Below are 21,825 nucleotides of genomic sequence, written 5' to 3'. Positions count from 1 at the left end.
AATTCAGCCAAGACCTCAGAAAAACAATTGTAGACCTCTAAGTCTGGTTCATTCATGGGAGCAATTTCCAAACGCCTGAAGGTACCACGTTCATCTGTCCAAACAATAGTACGCAAGTATAAACACCATGGGACCACGCAGCCGTCATACCACTCAGGAAGGAGACGCGTTCTGTCTCCTAGAGATGAACATACCTTCATGTGAAAATTGCAAATCAATCCCAGAACAACAGCAAAGGACCTTGTGAAGATGCTGGAGGAAAGAGGTACAAAAGTATCTATATCCACAGTAAAACGAGTCCAATATCGACATAACCTGAAAGGCCGCTCAGCAAGGAAGAAGCCACTGCTCCAAAACCGCCATAGAAAAGCCAGACTACGGTTTGCAACTGCACATGGGGACAAAGATCATACTTTTTGGCCTGATGAAACAAAAATGGAACTGTTTGGCAATAATGACCATCGTTATGTTTGGAGGGAAAAGGGGGACGCTTGCAAGCCGAAGAACCCTATTCCAACCGTGAAGCACGGGAGTGGCAGCATCATGTTGTGGGGGTGCTTTGCTGCAGGAGGGACCGGTGCACTTCACAAAATAGATAGCATCATGAGGGAGGAAAATGATGTGGATACATTGAAGCAACATCTCAAGACATCAGTTAGGAAGTTAAATCTTGGTCGCAGATGGATCTTCCAAATGAACAATGACCCCAAGCATACTTCCAAAGTTGTGGCAAAATGGCTTAAGGAAATCAAAGTCAAGGTATTGGAGTGGCCAAAACAAAGCTCTGACTTCAATCCCATAGACAATTTGTGGGCTGAACTGAAAAATCTTGTGCAAGCAAGGAGGCCTACAATCCTGAATCAGTTACACCAGCTCTGTCAGGAGGAATGGGCGAAAATTCACCCAACTTATTGTGGGAAGCTTGTGGAAAGCTACCCGAAACGTTTGACCCAAGTAAAACAATTTAAAGGCAATGCTACCAAATCCTAATTGCGTGTATGTTAACTTATGACCCACTGGGAATGTGATGAAATAAATAAAAGCTGAAATAAATAATTCTCTCTACTATTATTCTGACATTTCACATTCTTGAAATAAAGTAGTGATCCTAACTGACCTAAGACAGGGACTGTTTACTAGGATTAAATGTCAGGAATTGTGAAAAACTGAGTTTGAATGTATTTGGCTAAGGTGTATGTAAACTTCCGACTTCAACTGTACCTTCTCACATGAATACCAGTGTTACCTCTGCTATAATTTAAATAATTTTGATTGTAACATATGTAACTCACAATGGTCCTGGCAACTGTGGCCTATAACAAGTCCCAAAGTCTACCATAGAGGAACAATTTTAATTTCATAGTCTTCTTTAAAATGTTAATCAAAATATTGACTGAAAATGATCAATCAATATTTATGCTAGAAACCAATTAGAAATGTAAAACCATTTGATTGAATGAGAGAAACAGTCTAACAAAACATTATTTCTGTGTTTTGATGCTGCCTTTTACATGCATGCACTGAAACACAAAAAGGGTTTTCACAACACTCCTAAAAATACAACACCACCCTCTTAAAAACACATTTATTCAGATTGTAGAACCACTTTGGTGTTTCAGGGTCCTTCCATTCTGTTTTGAAATCCATTCAGTCTATCAGAACAGTTACATTGAGTTTACATTCACACACCCTCCAAACACCAGATCTCAGTTCAAGTGCACTATTTATGGTTTTACTACCCAATGATAGTGTTTTGAGTATTTCTATTTTAACAGTACAGAGTCCAGGAAGATAAATCCCTTGCCCACACAGAGAACTCCCTCAACCTGTGATGTGAACTCCCAGGCTGTTTCACCTTGTGTCTTTAGCTGAGGGTCTGTATTGAACCACAACATCAAAGCACATCAATGGAGATTGACATCAGGATTAGTGACCCTCAGACAAACCCATCCTATTCTAAATTTTCTAAATACAATCCATTGTCTATCTATACAACTCATAGGCAATCCTGTTATAGTTTCATAACAATCCTCCTATTGGCCTCGTTTCTTTGTTTTTAAGATCAGATGATAGAATAGTACTCAATCCACCTTGAATCGAAGGTGTTTTGACCCTCATGAATGTATCAAGTACATAAGTACTGTACTTATGTGCCCAGTGTCCTGTTCGTTCATTCATTCATTCATCAGTGATCAGTTGAAGGAAGCTTATTCTTTCAAAGGGCAGTAGGAGAAAACTGTTTAAATAGTGTCAAAACCCCATTTTCTGCTTCCATCTTTTTCTCCTCATAACCACATCCTGTGAGTTGTGCCCTGGGCAGGGACGCAGTCCTCTTGACTCTGATATACAACGTGAAAGGAGAGCAGCCACGGCACCCCAGGTTTAGTTTAGCCCACTGACGTCAGACTATGGATAGTGCAGAGCCTTTCTGTTCTGTGCTGTTTCTCTGCCGCTCGCTATCCTTCCCACCACACCACACCAGATCTCCACCACCCACCCGTCTCCATCTTTCACTTCTTTTTCCCTTTTTCTATGTTCCTTCTCTCTGTATGCGAGTCCGTCAGATCAAAGGTGCATGCTCAGGGGATCGCTCATAGAGAAATGCCTCTGATTAGACGAGGCATCCTCCTTCACGTTGAATCTATCTCTTCTGTAATGGAGATGGAGTGCATGGAAACACCAGTCCGTACTCTGTACAGTCATCATATTACCATGGAAGTCGACATCAAAGAGGCACGTGCTACTGCAAGACATAACAGAAGGCCTTTCAGTTTTTGTGTAGTTGTTAGTGATTTTGTATCGTTCACTCTGTAACAAGTTTGAGGAGAGCCTTTATGTGTGTGTGTGTATGTGTGTGTGAGTGTGTGTGTTTGTTGGTTCGCCTAACTCCCCGTTCCACAAAATCTAAATCCTTTAACTGAAAATAATCTGGCGTGGAGATAAAAGGGTTGCTAAGGTAACCAGCAGAACCGTCTCGTGCCTGCCAAACATTGCAATTAATAAAATAAAGCAAATGCTGTAGTGTAAATTTTGAACTTTTAACATGTATAGCTCAATATTTATCTGTTAGATCCAAGTTATTTTATTTGAATGAGAACATTAACTTATGTGTAGCCTAAAGTCAACAATTTCCCTTTATTGACACAAAATACTCCATAACCTATGTAATACAAATTCACTGAATGGAATACAGACTCACAGAATGTAATACAGACTCACTGAATGTAATATAGACTCACCAAATGTAACACAGACTCGCTGAATGTAATACAGACTCACTGAGTGTAATACAGACTCACTGAATGTAATACAGACTCACTGAATGTAATACTAAATTAGACTAAATTAGAAGACAGAAGTTGTGGTTGACTACACAATATATCTTGGTCATTGCTGACTGTTATTGTCAAAGTGACTATGTATTTCTTTCAGTTGGTTTCTGAGGATATCATCATGCAATAAAACAGGTTGACAATGTGGGCAGAAACCATGTCACTTGAGAATGCAACTGCAAGCTTTTCCCTTTGAGATCACAACTATGGGAAAAATTGCATCAAGGCGACACTGAGAATGCCTATACTGAATTTGTATCAGTGGGTATGGTGTCTGTTATGACAGTGAAACAGAGAAAAGTTTTGTTGTTTGAAGGAGATTCACAGCACATTGACAACAATGAACAAACAAGAAGTAGAGCTGACTGTGAAACTAGGACGTGCTGACCTTGAGAAAATAGTCTCACTCCTATCCCATCTAACTTCATCCAAAACTTCAAATAGACTTTTATATTTCTTAGTATCCAAAATGCTCACATTTGCATATACATTTATCCGTCATGTTTGATTGGTTTCAGTTAACTGATACGTTTTTATTTTGGGAATAATAACAAGATGTCTTGTCAGGTAGGAACACACAGGAACTCAGATGAACTCACATGCCCGCCCGCATGCACACACACGCACACACGCACGTACGCGCACACACATACACACACACACAGTCACACACAAAATCAATATATGAGCACAGCTGCAGAAAAATATAGCCACACACTGTAAGAGAGATCCCCTAACTCACCAGGTTGCCCATACAGTTGAGTTGTGGAACAGACCAGACCCGTTTTGGATGACTGTTGGGTATAAAATAAAGTCTAGGGTCCTGCAAAAGGGTTTTAGGCTGGGTTTCTGTACAGCACTTTGAGATATCAGCTGATGTAAGAAGGGCTATATAAATACATTTGATTTGATTTGCCACACAGATGACACGTAACATTCTACACTCAGAAAAAAAGGGTTCCAAAAGGGTTCTTCGGCTGTCCCCATAGGAGAACCCTTATTGGTTCCAGGTAGAACCCTTTTGGGTTCCATGTAGAACTCTCTGTGGAAAGGGTTTTTACATGGAACCCAAAATAGTTCCACCTAATACCAAAAGAGTACTACCTGGAACCAAAAAGGGTTCTTCAAAGGGATATCCTATGGGGACAACTGAAGAACCCATTAATCCCTACATGTATAAAAAAAAACACATAATGATATATCAAATGTATATTTAACCTCTTAATTTAACATTCATAGTAATAAAAAAAAAAAAAAAGTGTTTATAAACACATTAGTGTTTATCAGTAAAGTACTTTGGAACCCGCCTGTTACAATGTTCTAAGAGGAAGTTGTCAATAAAGCTTTTAAAAACAAACATGGCGGCGCACATGGAGGTGTGAGCTATGGCAACAGGGGCACGACTTTACGTGCACAATAACATTTTTAATCTGATATAGCTAATGGATCATGATAAAAGTCATATCGCTTAATGCAAGGATTTGGAAATTTAACACAGTGAGTAACTTCAAACCCTGTGATCAAAGCAATTTTTTCACAGACGTTCAACAATGCATCTAGCTTACAAATGTCACTAGCTAGCTAATGTGGCTGTCAGTGTCATGTCACGAATGTATAGCTCGAGTCGCGATCTAACTTAGCTAGCTATGTTTCTTATTAACTGTATTCGTGATTCATTTCTTGAATAACTAACAAGCACATAACATTAATATCTTACACAAATGCTAATGTATTTACCCTATGTGAACTTGGAACAACGTGATTTGCATCGCCTGAATCTCTCAAGGTGTATGCAAGGCTCTCCATGGTAAAGATATGGCATTCACAAGGGTCAATGTAACCATAGAAACATCTCATTCTCTATCTCTCTCTCCTACACACTCTCATATGCACAGACACAACCTTGTTTATGTCTCTTTCTCTCTATATATCTCTCTCTGCTCTAGCTGGAGGATAGTGTGTTTGTGGCATTGCACTGATGTCCCATAGAGACTATAGTAGCTCGGCTACAGCAGAGCAGATGTCTCTATCTATGGTTTGAGTGGGTGTTTGAGGAGAATGAATGCTGCTGGCTGGTGAGCAAGCAACACTTGCTCTACAGTCTGCAGACAATCATAATTTCAAATGTTTCAATGTTATTGACTTGGTTGTGCATGAAAGATACTGACATATACTGTTTGTGCATGTAGTGATTATTTTGTGATTTGTTTGATATATTTGGAGGTACTAAACATTTTGTTCTCAAAGATAGATAACTTATGTGAAACCAACTCCTTCAAGTTATCCATATCAGTAGGCTTACAGATTAATTGAGTTTATCAGTGTGCCACCTTCTGTATAGATATGTACGAGCTAACTACCACTAGGCTATCGGCTCTTTAGAGAAGTTCCCAGGGGGTCCCTTCATAGGCACAGCCCACCAGCTCAGGGATATAGTCTAGCATACTGTATAGAGTGAGAACCACTCGATGTCTTCTATGGCAGTCTTGCAATGATGATTTAGTGACCAGGAAAATACCCTATTACTAGAGGCAGGTGTAGGTTGACACGTCTGACCCACTTGTGTTACCAAGGGCCTTGACTTATGTGCTGTGTGGGATGGAACACTTCTTGGTAAATATTTTCATGACGTGTCATGTCAGCAGCATCTGTGACTGTCTATGTGTGAGTGTGCCCTCTGTTCCCTAGGTTGTTGTGTTATTATTATAATAATGTAGGCTAAATCTATCTAAATCACCTTTTGACTGCATCCCTTTGGATTTCAACAACTTTCAATACTTGTTTGCCCAGCATGGCAGAAGTGGATAGAAAGTAGTGTTGGGCAGTATCCAGATTTTCATATTGTCCTTCTCTCACCCTGGGATATACGTTTTTTTTTAGTTTTTTTTTTTAGATATATACAGTACCAGTCAAAAGTTTGGACACAACTACTCATTCCAGGGTTTTTCTTTATTTTTACTATTTTATACATTGTAGAATAATAGTGAAGACATCAAAACTATGAAATAAAACATATGGAATCATGTGGTAACCAAAAAAGTGTTAAACAAATCAATATTTCTATTGAGATTCTTCAAAGTAGCCACGCTTTGCCTTGATGACAGCTTTGCACACTCTTGGCATTCTCGCAACCAGCTTCATGAGGTAGTCACCTGGAATGCGTTTCAATTAACAGGTGTTCTTTGTTAAACAGTGGAATTTCTTTCTTTAATGCGTTTGAGCCAATCATTTGTGTTGTGACAAGGTAGGGGATATACGTTTATTTTTAGATATATGTATACAGAAGATAGCCCTATTTGGTAAAAGACTAAGTCCATATTATGGCAAGAACAGCTCAACTAAGCAAAGAAAAACGACAGTCCATCATTACTTTAAGACATGAAGGTCAGTTAATGCAGAAAATTTCAAGAACATTGAAAGTTTCTTCCAAGTACAGTCGCAAAAACCTTCAATCACTATGATGAAACTGGCTCTCATGAGGACCGCCACAGGAAAGGAAGACCCAGAGTTACCTCTGCGGCAGAGGATAAGTTCATTAGTTAACTGCAGCTCAGAAATTGCAGCCCAAATAAATGCTTCACAGAGTTCAAGTAACGGACACATCTCAACATCAACTGTTCAGAGGAGACTGTGTGAATCAGGCCTTCATGGTCGATCTGCTGCAAATAAACCACTACTAAAGGACACCAATAAGAAGAAGAGACCTGTATGGACAAAGAAACATGAGCAATGGACATTAGACCGGTGGAAATCTGTCTTTTCTGTCCAAATCTGTCCAAATTTGAGATTTTTGGTTCCAACCGCTGTGTCTTTGTGAGATGTAGAGTAGGTGAACGGATGATCTCCGCATGTGTGGGTCCTGCCGTGAAGCATGGAGGAGGAGGTGTGATGGTGTGGGTGTGCTTTGCTGGTGACACTATCTGTGATTTATTTCAAGTTCAAGGCACACTTAACCAGCATGGCTACCACAGCATTCTGCAGCGATACGCCATCCCATCTGGTTTGCGCCTAGTGGGACTATCATTTGTTTTTCAACAGGACAATGACCCAAAACACACCTCCAGGCTGTGTAAGGGCTATTTGACCAAGAAGGAGAGTGATGGAGTGCTGCATCAGATGACCTGGCCTCCACAATCACCCAACCTCAACCCAATTGAGATGGTTTGGGATGAGTTGGAGTGAAGGAAAAGCAGCCAACAAGTGATCAGCATATGTGGGAACTCCTTCAAGACTGTTGGAAAAGCATTCCAGGTGAATCTGGTTGAGAGAATGCCAAGCTGTCATCAAGGCAAAAAGTGGCTACATTGAAGAATTTGTTTAACACTTTTTTGGTTACTACGTGATTCCATGTGTGTTATTTCATAGTTTGATGTCTTCACTATTATTCTACAATTTTGAAAATAGTAAAAAATTAAGAAAAACCCTTGAATGAGTAGGTGTGTCCAAACGTTTGACTAGTACTGTATATATATACATATACAAATTGAGCGTCAATTGTAATAAAACACGTAAACTCAGATTTCAACAAATTATAATTGCATATGTTGAAGCTTACACCCTATTTCACACCATCCTGAGGATTTTGTGTTATTCTTGCCATCTGTTTAGACACAAAATGCCTTAGAATACACGGTGGGTCTCATTTCAATCATATAAATAGTATTCCTAGAATGGACCTATCCCTTCAGACCACTGCAATTTGAATGGTACACCATTGACATTTTAAATGAAATAAAAATGTTAACATCTTATTACTACCACAGTGATGACTGCCAGTCCACCTACCGTCGAATGTCAACTTAAATGGTCATGGCTATTCTGTTGTCTATATTTCTATGAGTTCAATAGGTTTTCTATGGAGGATTGACAGTATAATATAAAACAACTGATATTTCAAGTCAACATTCTCTGATGTGTGGACCTCCAACCATCTCTGTGGTACCATTTGAAAGTTTAAAATAGATTTTATACCCATTTTAGTAAATGTATCAGCCAAAACATGACACCCACCCCTTTATCCAAGATAATGTTTTCTCAACCGATAGCAGGCACAACACAAAAACCTAAGATTATGTAAAATAGGGTCTAAGTTACAACATATGTGAATATGAATAATAAATAATACATATAAAATTACGAAAATCCCAGACATTATAAAATTGTTTGACAACCCTGTTTGTAAGCTTTTAAATTTGATCAACCTCGTTTATCTTTTACAGTGACGCAGACATGGATTTCTCATGGTATGGTGGGGTATGCAAAATGAGTCAACTTTGAGTACATTCAGGTGCAAGTAACTTTCTGAGCACTTCTACAATGGGCAAATATGTATGGAAGATATCGTTCAAATCAAAAGGAGTGCTGTCAAAAAGTGATTGAATTCAAATGGATTTACCCTATAATATCTTATTGGGTTACCTTGGCGACTGTGTGTGTGTGTGTGTGTGTGCCTTTTTTTAGCAAAGTTTTTGCGTGAAAGTCTTATGTGACCTGATGCCTTCAGGTGTTATTGAACATCTATTACTGTGCTAATGAACATGTATTACTCAACAACTATTGTTAACCAGAATCAAACTCCAGACTGTTATTTTCATCCTGTTCCTAGCAGCCTATTTTCCTTAAGAATGGGTACGAGCTGACTGAGGCTTTGGCTGCAGCTTCTGTGTGCTCTGCTGTCTTTTCTTGTGAGCAGAGCACTGACTAATAGAACCTTGTCCTGTTACCTAGGTAACAGAGCCATGCAGATGGCAGCCAGAGTGTCTCTCTGCCCGCGTGGCAGTGGCCTGTTGTGGTTGGGGCGACCCAGGTCCAGGGCTGACCATGCCCCCCTGCCCCGCCTCCTCTCCCCCTACCCCAGAGACGGGGCTCGGACCCTGTTCAGCGAGACAGGGGTCTGGGACAGGGACTATAAAGCGGACACCAGACGTAGGGTGGAGCAGTGGTGGCACCCCCGTATCATGGAGCAGTGGCGGAGGGATACGCTGGAGGAGGTGAGTTGGCAGCAATTCTTAAGTTCTCTCTTTGCTTTCTGTTGGCCCTTAGTAGAGGCTTCTGGGAAAGATTGTCAGATTAATATTTTAAAACACCCCTGGCTTTAGTTCCAATTATAATCTAGCCTAATATTCAACCATACTCTGGTAATTAAGCATCCTTCAGAATAACCATAGTCATTATGGGACATTAGTACCTGGGCCTATTGCTATGTTTATAAACTCAGCAAAAAAAGACACATCCCTTTTTCAGGACCCTGTCTTTCAAAGATAATTTGTAAAAATCCAAATAACTTCACAGATCATCAGTGTAAAGGGTTTTAACACTGTTTCCCATGCTTGTTCAAAGAACCATAAACAATTAATGAACATGCACCTGTGGAACGGTCGTTAAGACACTAACAGCTTACAGACGGTAGGTAATTAAGGTCACAGTTATGAAAAGTTAGGACACTAAAGAGGCCTTTCAACTGACTCTGAAAAACACCAAAAGAAAGATGCCCAGGGTCCCTGCTCATCTGCGTGAATGTGCCTTAGGCATGCTGCAAGGAGGCATGAGGACTGCAGATGTAGCCAGGGCAATAAATTGCAATGTCCGTGCTGTGAGACGCCTAAGACAGCGCCACAAGGAGACAGGACGGACAGCTGATCATCCTCGCAGTGGCAGACCACGTGTAACGACACCTGCACAGGATCGGTACATCCGAACATCACACCTGCGGGACAGGTACAGGATGGCGGCAACAACAACTGCCCGAGTTACACCAGGAACGCACAATCCCTCTATCAGTGCTCAGACTGTCTGCAATAGGCTGAGAGAGGTTGGACTGAGAGCTTGTAGGCCTGTTGTAAGGCAGGTCCTCACCAGACATCACTAGCAACAACGTCGCCTATGGGCACAAACCCACCATCGCTGGACCAGACAGGACTGGCAAAAAGTGCTCTTCACTGACGAGTCGCGGTTTTGTCTCACCAGGGGTGATGGTCGGATTCGCGTTTTTCGTTGAAGGAATGAGCATTACACAGAGGCCTGTACTCTGGAGTGGGATCAATTTGGAGGTGGAGGGTCCGTCATGGTCTGCGATGGTGTGTCACAGCATCATTGGACTGAGCTTGTTGTCATTGCAGGCAATCTCAACGCTGTGCATTACAGGGAAAACATCCTCCTCCCTCATGTGGTACCCTTTCTGCAGGCTCATCCTGACATGACCTTCCAGCATGATAATGCCACCAGCCATTCTGCTCGTTCTGTGCGTGATTTCCTGCAAGACAGGAATGTCAGTGTTCTGCCATGGCAAGCGAAGAACCCGGATCTCAATCCCGTTGAGCACATCTGGGACCTGTTGGATCGGAGAGTGAGGTCTAGGGCCATTCCCCCCAGAAATGTCCGGGAACTTGCAGGTGCCTTGGTGGAAGATTGGGGTAACATATCACATCAAGAACTGTCAAATCTGGTGCAGTCCATGAGGAGGGGGTGCACTGCAGTACTTAATGCAGCTGGTGGCCACACCACATACTGACTGTTACTTTTGATTTTGACCCCCCCTTTCATCAGGGACACATTATTAAATGTCTGTTAGTCACATGTCTGTGGAACTTGTTCACTTTATGTCTGTTGTTGAATCTAATGTTCATACAAGTATTTACACATGTTAAGTTTGTTGAAAATAAATGCAGTTGACAGTGAGAGGACATTTATTTTTTTGAGTTTGTGTGTGTCTGTCTGGTTGAACCCTGCTTAGTGTTCCCATTGGGAGGCCTTCTGGTTTGCGTAGACTCAAACATTCATTAAATCATTCTCTTACTGTCTAATATTCTTGACTCATAGGCGTAATATGCTTAGTAATGAAGTAACCTTTTCACAGTCTCCTGTTTGTCTGTCTCTGTTTTTGGTTACTGTTGTCACGACCATCAACAGTCCTCCAAGGCAGATAGTACTGCAGCTGACCCTGACATCCAATGGTGTCACGACATTGTTACAAACCCACAATGCATCATCATTCAGCCCAGGCTTTCCACACAAAAAGTCTTCAGTCCATCAATGAGCTCCTTCAAGATAATTTGAGCTGTTGTTTTTGCCTATGTAAAGGTTGTTTAGTCAGTCTGAGCTCATTGAGTTATTCAGGCCCCCCTTGACCTTGGGTGATTCATACAGAGTGAAGTCCCAAATGGCAACCTATTTCCTATTTTTTGCGCAGGTTAATGTTTATTGTCATGAGTCTTGTCATGGAGGCAGAACTGAGCGATTGCCCCTTAGATAGGCCAGCTGCAAAGTCAAAATTGGCTATATTGTAAAAATGTATGAAAACAAAAATGTGCTTTTTGGTCTTAAATTTAAGGTTAGACATTAGGATTAGCTGTGTGGGTGAGGTAAGGGTTAAGATGAAGTTTTAAATCAGATTTTATGACTTTGTGTTGCTGTGCCAGCTAGTGACCACTATGCAGAGCTGCCTCCAGAACAAGATTCATGATGAAAAATGCTAACCTGCATGTATTGGACTACTTTTGACCAGGGCTTGTTGGAAATAGGGTGCCATTTGGGACGGAGACTGTGTGTAGTCCAGATTGATGGCAGAGTGAGGGGCTATCTGGCCTGCCTGGCTGGCCTTTCTCAAAGACACTGGGAATCAGTGCTGCCTCACACACTCTGGAAACCTGCTGCAGCTGCACCCAGACATACAGACAGAAGAATCCAGGAGCTAGAAGTGTAGTCTAGCACTGACCCAGGCTGTATAACCCTAAGGGGCTTAACAACAAAATCCTAAAATCTGATTTTAAACCTAATCCTAACCCTAACCTCACCCACACTGCTAATCCTAATGCCTAACCCTAAATTAAGACCAAAAAGCACATTTTTGTTTTCAATAATTTTTATAACACTGGCATGTACCATCAACAGTCCTCCAAGGCAAATAGTACTGCAGCTGACCACGACATCCAATGTTGTCACGACATTGTTACAAACCCACAATGCATCAACTATACGACTGGTATTCCTACAGTGTTCGTTGCGCTAATCACATGTTGCCAGACACAGATTTGTAGGGCTAGTTCCTGTCAAACATTTTGTATAATTATTGATTGTGAGGCTCTCACAAGCCTCATGAAATCTATTTCCCTGAGCATGTGTTTGTTGTATTCCCCAGAGTTCCCGTAGGAAGAAGTTTTATGTCCTGTCTATGTTCCCGTACCCCTCCGGCCGTCTCCACATGGGCCATGTACGGGTCTACACAATCAGTGACACCATCGGACACTTCCAGAGGATGAGGGGCCACCAGGTAATAATAATATATACCATTTAGCAGATTATTTTAGCCAAAGCGACTGGTCCTGATTAGTAGCTGGAGATACAACTGTGAAAAGCTAAGCTGCCCATACTGGTAACTTTTATAATTTCTCCTTTCCACCCCTCTATGCATGTCTGTCTCTATGGCTTTCTCTTTCTTTCTCTCTCTCTCGCTCGCTCTCTATGCATGCACACAAACTGTACTGCCACGATTCCAGGTGAGTCACGTAGAAGCATACAGCTGTGAAGCACTTTGTGTGCAGTCCACAAGGTCACCGTCCGTTCTCGCTCTCTTTACATCTTCTCTGTAATGGAAGCCCTAAGCCATCATCATTACGGCCTTGATGTTCTGACTAGTCTGAATCACAGTTGGCATCTGTTCTGCAGGAGGTGTGTGTGTGGAGGCTGTTTAAACTGAGAGAGATGCTGCTCTGCCTTTGCCTTCTAACTCAGCTCTTAAAAGGTCGATCTGGGAATGAGTTCAATTGTCATTTCAAAGGACATTTCCCCAGCATCAACTAGTGGGGCTGCCATTTTTCTGAAAAAGGATTTGCATATTGTAGCTTTGAGAGTGCCCCCATTGTCCCTGGCCCTACGCTACATTGTGCTTATCTAAGTGCTCTTAGCCACAAGACCACTTTTCAGTGGGACTACCTACGCATGGCACATTACCAGACGTGATTACGGCATAAAAAGGTTTAATGTCAAAACAATGACTCTTTCAGTTGGTGAGCCCCTCTAAGACATCTGCCTTTAAGTGTTTCTGCAGGGGTAAGACAGGGAGGGAAGCCAGCTCCCACTATCCATTCTAATGTGTTGATGACTCTCCTCCTCATAGAAACGTGTGGAAGATGTGTGTTGGTGTTTAAGAGATGATCAGACCGTTGGTGTCCTACAAACCAGTGGTGACAAATGACTCCCCAGAGACACCATTCGGGACCAGGGGCTGTCTGTCACTGTGTCCCTTAATGCATCCAGTCACCCATAGCTTGAAATGGTTACTAAATAATTCACTGTGACCCTCACTCATTTACCTCACTCTTTCTCTCTTTTCTTCTCTCTCTCTTTCTCTCCCTCTCCCCTCCTCCCACTCTTTCTCTCTCTCTTCCCCCTCTCTTACCCTCCCTTCCTCTGTACTGTATACTGTTCTAAACCATTACTCCAGCCATTCTCCTTTGTCACAATAACAACCCCCCCCCCGTTTGGTGTGTGTTGTGTTGTAGGCCCTCCTCTCTCAGGCTACGTCCCAAATGACACCAGATTCCCTTTATAGTGCATTATTTTTTTTACCTGGGTCCATAGGCTCTGGTCCAAAGTAGTGCACTATATAGGGAATAGGGTGCCATTTTGGATGAATCCTCAGGGGTTGATTTTAATGGAGCCTGACAAAGTGATGTCAGTGTTGTGTGAGTGTGGCACAACGGGCCTGTCATTGTTTTGTAAGCAGCAGGGTTTTGTTCCCTCCCACTCAGAGAGAAATGGCTACATTTCTGTCTTCATATGGATTCTCTTAGCAGGTAGGCTGTATCTGGGCTACCAGCAGTAAGGCTATAATGCTGTCTTCCTAACCACTATTTTAGTTGTCGTATGGACCGTCGTAGATTGACAGCTACACGCTGCTGCCCAAGGCGATATCTGTCTGTCAGCATCTGTCAGAGAGAAAGATAATCCATTTACTGTGAACACACACACACACACACACACACACACACACACACACACACACACACACACACACACACACACACACACACACACACACACACACACACACACACACACACACACACACACACACACACACACACACACACCAGAGAGAGAACAAGTTGTCTTCAACTAGTTCATTCATTCAAGGAGATTACACTTGTAGAGACAAAATCCCTTCCCTGTAGCCTAGATGTGGTGTGATGTTTAGTAAAATCCCTTCCCTGTAGCCTAGTTGTGATGTTTAGTAAAATCCCTTCCCTGTAGCCTAGATGTGGTGTGATGTTTAGTAAAATATCTTCCCTGTAGCCTAGTTGTGGTGTGATGTTTAGTAAAATCCCTTCCCTGCAGCCTAGTTGTGGTGTGATGTTTAGTAAAATCCCTTCCCTGTAGCCTAGTTGTGGTGTTTAGTAAAATCCCATCTCTGTAGCCTAGTTGTGATGTTCAGTAAAATCTCATCCCTGCAGCCTAGTTGTGGTGTGATGTTTAGTAAAATATCTTCCCTGTAGCCTAGTTGTGATGTTTAGTAAAATCCCTTCCCTGTAGCCTAGTTGTGGTGTGATGTTCAGTAAAACCCCTTCCCTGTAGCCTAGTTGTGGTGTGGTGTTTAGTAAAATCCCTTCCCTGTAGCCTAGTTGTGATGTTCAGTAAAATCTCATCCCTGCAGCCTAGTTGTGGTGTGATGTTTAGTAAAATATCTTCCCTGTAGCCTAGTTGTGATGTTTAGTAAAATCTCTTCCCTGCAGCCTAGTTGTGGTGTGATGTTTAGTAAAATCCCTTCCCTGCAGCCTAGTTGTGGTGTGATGTTTAGTAAAATCCCTTCCCTGCAGCCTAGTTGTGATGTTCAGTAAAATCCCTTCCCTGTAGCCTAGTTGTGGTGTGATGTTTAGTAAAATCCCTTCCCTGCAGCCTAGTTGTGGTGTGATGTTTAGTAAAATCCCTTCCCTGCAGCCTAGTTGTGGTGTGATGTTTAGTAAAATCCCTTCCCTGCAGCCTAGTTGTGGTGTGATGTTTAGTAAAATCCCTTCCCTGTAGCCTAGTTGTGGTGTGATGTTCAGTAAAATCCCTTCCCTGTAGCCGAGTTGTGGTGTTTAGTAAAATCCCTTCCCTGTAGTCTAGTTGTGATGTTTAGTAAAATCCCTTCCCTGTAGCCTAGTTGTGATGTTTAGTAATATCCCTTCCCTGTAGTCTAGTTGTGATGTTTAGTAAAATCCCTTCCCTGTAGCCGAGTTGTGGTGTTTAGTAAAATCCCTTCCCTGTAGTCTAGTTGTGATGTTTAGTAAAATCCCTTCCCTGTAGCCTAGTTGTGATGTTTAGTAAAATCCATTCCCTGTAGTCTAGTTGTGATGTTTAGTAAAATCTCTTCCCTGTAGCCTAGTTGTGGTGTGATGTTTAGTAAAATCCCTTCCCTGTAGCCTAGTTGTGATGTTTAGTAAAATCCCTTCCCTGTAGCCTAGTTGTGGTGTGATGTTTAGTAAAATCCCTTCCCTGCAGCCTAGTTGTGGTGTGATGTTTAGTAAAATCCCTTCCCTGCAGCCTAGTTGTGGTGTGATGTTTAGTAAAATCCCTTCCCTGTAGCCTAGTTGTGGTGTGATGTTTAGTAAAATCCCTTCTCTGTAGCCTAGTTGTGGTGTGATGTTTAGTAAAATCCCTTCCCTGTGGCCTAGTTGTGGTGTGATGTTCAGTAAAATCCCTTTACTGTAGCCGAGTTGTGGTGTGATGTTTAGTAAAATCCCTTCCCTGCAGCCTAGTTGTGGTGTGATGTTTAGTAAAATCCCTTCCCTGTAGCCTAGTTGTGGTGTGATGTTTAGTAAAATCCCTTCCCTGCAGCCTAGTTGTGGTGTGATGTTTAGTAAAATCCCTTCCCTGCAGCCTAGTTGTGGTGTGATGTTTAGTAAAATCCCTTCCCTGCAGCCTAGTTGTGGTGTGATGTTTAGTAAAATCCCTTCCCTGTAGCCTTGTTGTGGTGTGATGTTTAGTAAAATCCCTTCCCTGTAGCCTAGTTGTGATGTTTAGTAAAATCTCTTCCCTGTAGCCTAGTTGTGATGTTTAGTAGAATCCCTTCCCTGTAGCCTAGTTGTGGTGTGATGTTTAGTAAAATCCCTTCCCTGTAGCCTAGTTGTGGTGTGATGTTTAGTAAAATCCCTTCCCTGTAGCCTAGTTGTGGTGTGATGTTTAGTAAAATCCCTTCCCTGTAGCCTAGTTGTGGTGTGATGTTTAGTAAAATCCCTTCCCTGCAGCCTAGTTGTGGTGTGATGTTTAGTAAAATCCCTTCCCTGCAGCCTAGTTGTGGTGTGATGTTTAGTAAAATCCCTTCCCTGTAGCCTTGTTGTGGTGTGATGTTTAGTAAAATCCATTCCCTGTAGCCTAGTTGTGATGTTTAGTAAAATCTCTTCCCTGTAGCCTAGTTGTGATGTTTAGTAAAATCCCTTCCCTGTAGCCTAGTTGTGGTGTGATGTTTAGTAAAATCCCTTCCCTGTAGCCTAGTTGTGGTGTGATGTTTAGTAAAATCCCTTCCCTGTAGCCTAGTTGTGGTGTGATGTTTAGTATAATCCCTTCCCTGTAGCCTAGTTGTGGTGTGATGTTTAGTAAAATCCCTTCCCTGTAGCCTAGTTGTGGTGTGATGTTTAGTAAAATCCCTTCCCTGTAGCCGAGTTGTGATGTTTAGTAAAATCCCTTCCCTGTAGCCTAGTTGTGGTGTGATGTTTAGTAAAATCCCTTCCCTGTAGCCTAGTTGTGGTATGATGTTTAGTAAAATCCCTTCACTGTAGTCTAGTTGTGATGTTTAGTAAAATCTCTTCCCTGTAGCCTAGTTGTGGAATGATGTTTAGTAAAATCCCTTCCCTGTAGCCGAGTTGTGGTGTGATGTTTAGTAAAATCTCTTCCCTGTAGCCTAGTTGTGGTGTGATGTTTAGTAAAATCCATTCCCTGTAGCCTAGTTGTGATGTTTAGTAAAATCCCTTCCCTGTAGCCTAGTTGTGGTGTGATGTTTAGTAAAATCCCTTCCCTGTAGCCTAGTTGTGATGTTTAGTAAAATCCCTTCCCTGTAGCCTAGTTGTGGTGTGATGTTTAGTAAAATCCCTTCCCTGTAGTCTAGTTGTGATGTTTAGTAAAATCCCTTCCCTGTAGCCTTGTTGTGATGTTTAGTAAAATCCCTTCCCTGTAGCCTAGTTGTGGTGTGATGTTTAGTAAAATCCCTTCCCTGTAGCCTAGTTGTGGTGTGATGTTTAGTAAAATCCCTTCCCTGTAGCCTAGTTGTGGTGTGATGTTTAGTAAAATCCCTTCCCTGTAGTCTAGTTGTGGTGTGATGTTTAGTAAAATCTCTTCCCTGTAGCCTAGTTGTGATGTTTAGTAAAATCCCTTCCCTGTAGCCTAGTTGTGGTGTGATGTTTAGGAAAATCCCTTCCCTGTAGCCTAGTTGTGGTGTGATGTTTAGTAAAATCCCTTCCCTGTAGCCTAGTTGTGGTGTGATGTTTAGTAAAATCCCTTCTCTGTAGCCTAGTTGTGGTGTGATGTTTAGTAAAATCCCTTCCCTGCAGCCTAGTTGTGGTGTGATGTTTAGTAAAATCCCTTCCCTGTAGCCTAGTTGTGGTGTTTAGTAAAATCCCTTCCCTGTAGCCTAGTTGTGATGTTTAGTAAAATCTCATCCCTGCAGCCTAGTTGTGGTGTGATGTTTAGTAAAATATCTTCCCTGTAGCCTAGTTGTGATGTTTAGTAAAATCTCTTCCCTGCAGCCTAGTTGTGGTGTGATGTTTAGTAAAATCCTTTCCCTGCAGCCTAGTTGTGGTGTGATGTTTAGTAAAATCCCTTCCCTGCAGCCTAGTTGTGATGTTCAGTAAAATCCCTTCCCTGTAGCCTAGTTGTGGTGTGATGTTTAGTAAAATCCCTTCCCTGCAGCCTAGTTGTGGTGTGATGTTTAGTAAAATCCCTTCCCTGCAGCCTAGTTGTGGTGTGATGTTTAGTAAAATCCCTTCCCTGTAGCCTAGTTGTGGTGTGATGTTCAGTAAAATCCCTTTCCTGTAGCCGAGTTGTGGTGTTTAGTAAAATCCCTTCCCTGTAGTCTAGTTGTGATGTTCAGTAAAATCCCTTCCCTGTAGCCTAGTTGTGATGTTTAGTAAAATCCCTTCCCTGTAGTCTAGTTGTGATGTTTAGTAAAATCCCTTCCCTGTAGCCGAGTTGTGGTGTTTAGTAAAATCCCTTCCCTGTAGTCTAGTTGTGATGTTTAGTAAAATCCCTTCCCTGTAGCCTAGTTGTGATGTTTAGTAAAATCCATTCCCTGTAGTTTAGTTGTGATGTTTAGTAAAATCTCTTCCCTGTAGCCTAGTTGTGGTGTGATGTTTAGTAAAATCCCTTCCCTGTAGCCTAGTTGTGATGTTTAGTAAAATCCCTTCCCTGTAGCCTAGTTGTGGTGTGATTTTTAGTAAAATCCCTTCCCTGTAGCCTAGTTGTGGTGTGATGTTTAGTAAAATCCCTTCCCTGCAGCCTAGTTGTGGTGTGATGTTTAGTAAAATCCCTTCCCTGCAGCCTAGTTGTGGTGTGATGTTTAGTAAAATCCCTTCCCTGTAGCCTAGTTGTGGTGTGATGTTTAGTAAAATCCCTTCTCTGTAGCCTAGTTGTGGTGTGATGTTTAGTAAAATCCCTTCCCTGTGGCCTAGTTGTGGTGTGATGTTCAGTAAAATCCCTTCCCTGTAGCCGAGTTGTGGTGTGATGTTTAGTAAAATCCCTTCCCTGCAGCCTAGTTGTGGTGTGATGTTTAGTAAAATCCCTTCCCTGTAGCCTAGTTGTGGTGTGATGTTTAGTAAAATCCCTTCCCTGTAGCCTTGTTGTGGTGTGATGTTTAGTAAAATCTCTTCCCTGTAGCCTAGTTGTGATGTTTAGTAAAATCCCTTCCCTGTAGCCTAGTTGTGATGTTTAGTAAAATCCCTTCCCTGTAGCCTAGTTGTGGTGTGATGTTTAGTAAAATCCCTTCCCTGTAGCCTAGTTGTGGTGTGATGTTTAGTAAAATCCCTTCCCTGTAGCCTAGTTGTGGTGTGATGTTTAGTAAAATCCCTTCCCTGTAGCCGAGTTGTGGTGTGATGTTTAGTAAAATCCCTTCCCTGCAGCCTAGTTGTGGTGTGATGTTTAGTAAAATCCCTTCCCTGCAGCCTAGTTGTGGTGTGATGTTTAGTAAAATCCCTTCCCTGTAGCCTTGTTGTGGTGTGATGTTTAGTAAAATCCCTTCCCTGTAGCCTAGTTGTGATGTTTAGTAAAATCTCTTCCCTGTAGCCTAGTTGTGATGTTTAGTAAAATCCCTTCCCTGTAGCCTAGTTGTGGTGTGATGTTTAGTAAAATCCCTTCCCTGTAGCCTAGTTGTGGTGTGATGTTTAGTAAAATCCCTTCCCTGTAGCCTAGTTGTGGTGTGATGTTTAGTAAAATCCCTTCCCTGTAGCCTAGTTGTGGTGTGATGTTTAGTAAAATCCCTTCCCTGTAGCCTAGTTGTGGTGTGATGTTTAGTAAAATCCCTTCCCTGTAGCCGAGTTGTGATGTTTAGTAAAATCCCTTCCCTGTAGCCTAGTTGTGGTGTGATGTTTAGTAAAATCCCTTCCCTGTAGCCTAGTTGTGATGTTTAGTAAAATCCCTTCCCTGTAGCCTAGTTGTGGTGTGATGTTTAGTAAAATCCCTTCCCTGTAGTCTAGTTGTGATGTTTAGTATAATCCCTTCCCTGTAGCCTAGTTGTGATGTTTAGTAAAATCCCTTCCCTGTAGCCTAGTTGTGGTGTGATGTTTAGTAAAATCCCTTCTCTGTAGCCTAGTTGTGATGTTTAGTAAAATCCCTTCCCTGTAGCCTAGTTGTGGTGTGATGTTTAGTAAAATCCCTTCCCTGTAGTCTAGTTGTGATGTTTAGTAAAATCCCTTCCCTGTAGCCTAGTTGTGATGTTTAGTAAAATCCCTTCCCTGTAGCCTAGTTGTGGTGTGATGTTTAGTAAAATCCCTTCTCTGTAGCCTAGTTGTGGTGTGATGTTTGGTAAAATCCCTTCCCTGTAGTCTAGTTGTGGTGTGATGTTTAGTAAAATCTCTTCCCTGTAGCCTAGTTGTGATGTTTAGTAAAATCCCTTCCCTGTAGCCTAGTTGTGGTGTGATGTTTAGTAAAATCCCTTCCCTGTAGCCTAGTTGTGGTGTGATGTTTAGTAAAATCCCTTCTCTGTAGCCTAGTTGTGGTGTGATGTTTAGTAAAATCCCTTCCCTGTAGCCTTGTTGTGGTGTGATGTTTAGTAAAATCCCTTCCCCGTAGCCTAGTTGTGATGTTTAGTAAAATCTCTTCCCTGTAGCCTAGTTCTGATGTTTAGTAAAATCCCTTCCCTGTAGCCTAGTTGTGGTGTGATGTTTAGTAAAATCCCTTCTCTGTAGCCTAGTTGTGGTGTGATGTTTAGTAAAATCCCTTCCCTGTAGTCTAGTTGTGGTGTGATGTTTAGTAAAATCTCTTCCCTGTGGCCTAGTTGTGGTGTGATGTTCAGTAAAATCCCTTCCCTGTAGCCGAGTTGTGGTGTGATGTTTAGTAAAATCCCTTCCCTGCAGCCTAGTTGTGGTGTGATGTTTAGTAAAATCCCTTCCCTGTAGCCTAGTTGTGGTGTGATGTTTAGTAAAATCCCTTCCCTGCAGCCTAGTTGTGGTGTGATGTTTAGTAAAATCCCTTCCCTGCAGCCTAGTTGTGGTGTGATGTTTAGTAAAATCCCTTCCCTGCAGCCTAGTTGTGGTGTGATGTTTAGTAAAATCCCTTCCCCGTAGCCTAGTTGTGATGTTTAGTAAAATCTCTTCCCTGTAGCCTAGTTGTGATGTTTAGTAAAATCCCTTCCCTGTAGCCTAGTTGTGATGTTTAGTAAAATCCCTTCCCTGTAGCCTAGTTGTGGTGTGATGTTTAGTAAAATCCCTTCCCTGTAGCCTAGTTGTGGTGTGATGTTTAGTAAAATCCCTTCCCTGTAGCCTAGTTGTGGTGTGATGTTTAGTAAAATCCCTTCCCTGTAGCCGAGTTGTGATGTTTAGTAAAATCCCTTCCCTGTAGCCTAGTTGTGGTGTGATGTTTAGTAAAATCCCTTCCCTGCAGCCTAGTTGTGGTGTGATGTTTAGTAAAATCCCTTCCCTGCAGCCTAGTTGTGGTGTGATGTTTAGTAAAATCCCTTCCCTGTAGCCTTGTTGTGGTGTGATGTTTAGTAAAATCCCTTCCCTGTAGCCTAGTTGTGATGTTTAGTAAAATCTCTTCCCTGTAGCCTAGTTGTGATGTTTAGTAAAATCCCTTCCCTGTAGCCTAGTTGTGGTGTGATGTTTAGTAAAATCCCTTCCCTGTAGCCTAGTTGTGATGTTTAGTAAAATCCCTTCCCTGTAGCCTAGTTGTGGTGTGATGTTTAGTAAAATCCCTTCCCTGTAGCCTAGTTGTGGTGTGATGTTTAGTAAAATCCCTTCCCTGTAGCCTAGTTGTGGTGTGATGTTTAGTAAAATCCCTTCCCTGTAGCCGAGTTGTGATGTTTAGTAAAATC

The 21,825-nt window shown here is 42.0% G+C and overlaps 1 protein-coding gene across 1 annotated transcript in view; it reads left to right on the top strand.

Annotated features, from left to right (window-relative positions):
- The first annotated feature begins 4,680 nt into the window (after positions 1 to 4,680).
- The window catches only part of lars2 (leucyl-tRNA synthetase 2, mitochondrial), a 56,255-nt gene continuing 39,110 nt past the window's right edge, over positions 4,681 to 21,825 (top strand). Inside the window, exons 1-3 of the mRNA XM_055925504.1 lie at positions 4,681 to 4,829; positions 9,060 to 9,322; positions 12,469 to 12,600. Coding sequence (XP_055781479.1) covers positions 9,071 to 9,322; positions 12,469 to 12,600 — 384 coding nt within the window. The 5' untranslated portion in view covers positions 4,681 to 4,829; positions 9,060 to 9,070. The remainder of the gene's footprint in view (positions 4,830 to 9,059; positions 9,323 to 12,468; positions 12,601 to 21,825) is intronic.

Source organism: Salvelinus fontinalis, chromosome 6, assembly GCF_029448725.1.
Source record: "Salvelinus fontinalis isolate EN_2023a chromosome 6, ASM2944872v1, whole genome shotgun sequence".
NCBI lineage: Eukaryota > Metazoa > Chordata > Actinopteri > Salmoniformes > Salmonidae > Salvelinus > Salvelinus fontinalis.
This window is presented reverse-complemented; position numbering and strand designations above follow the sequence as displayed.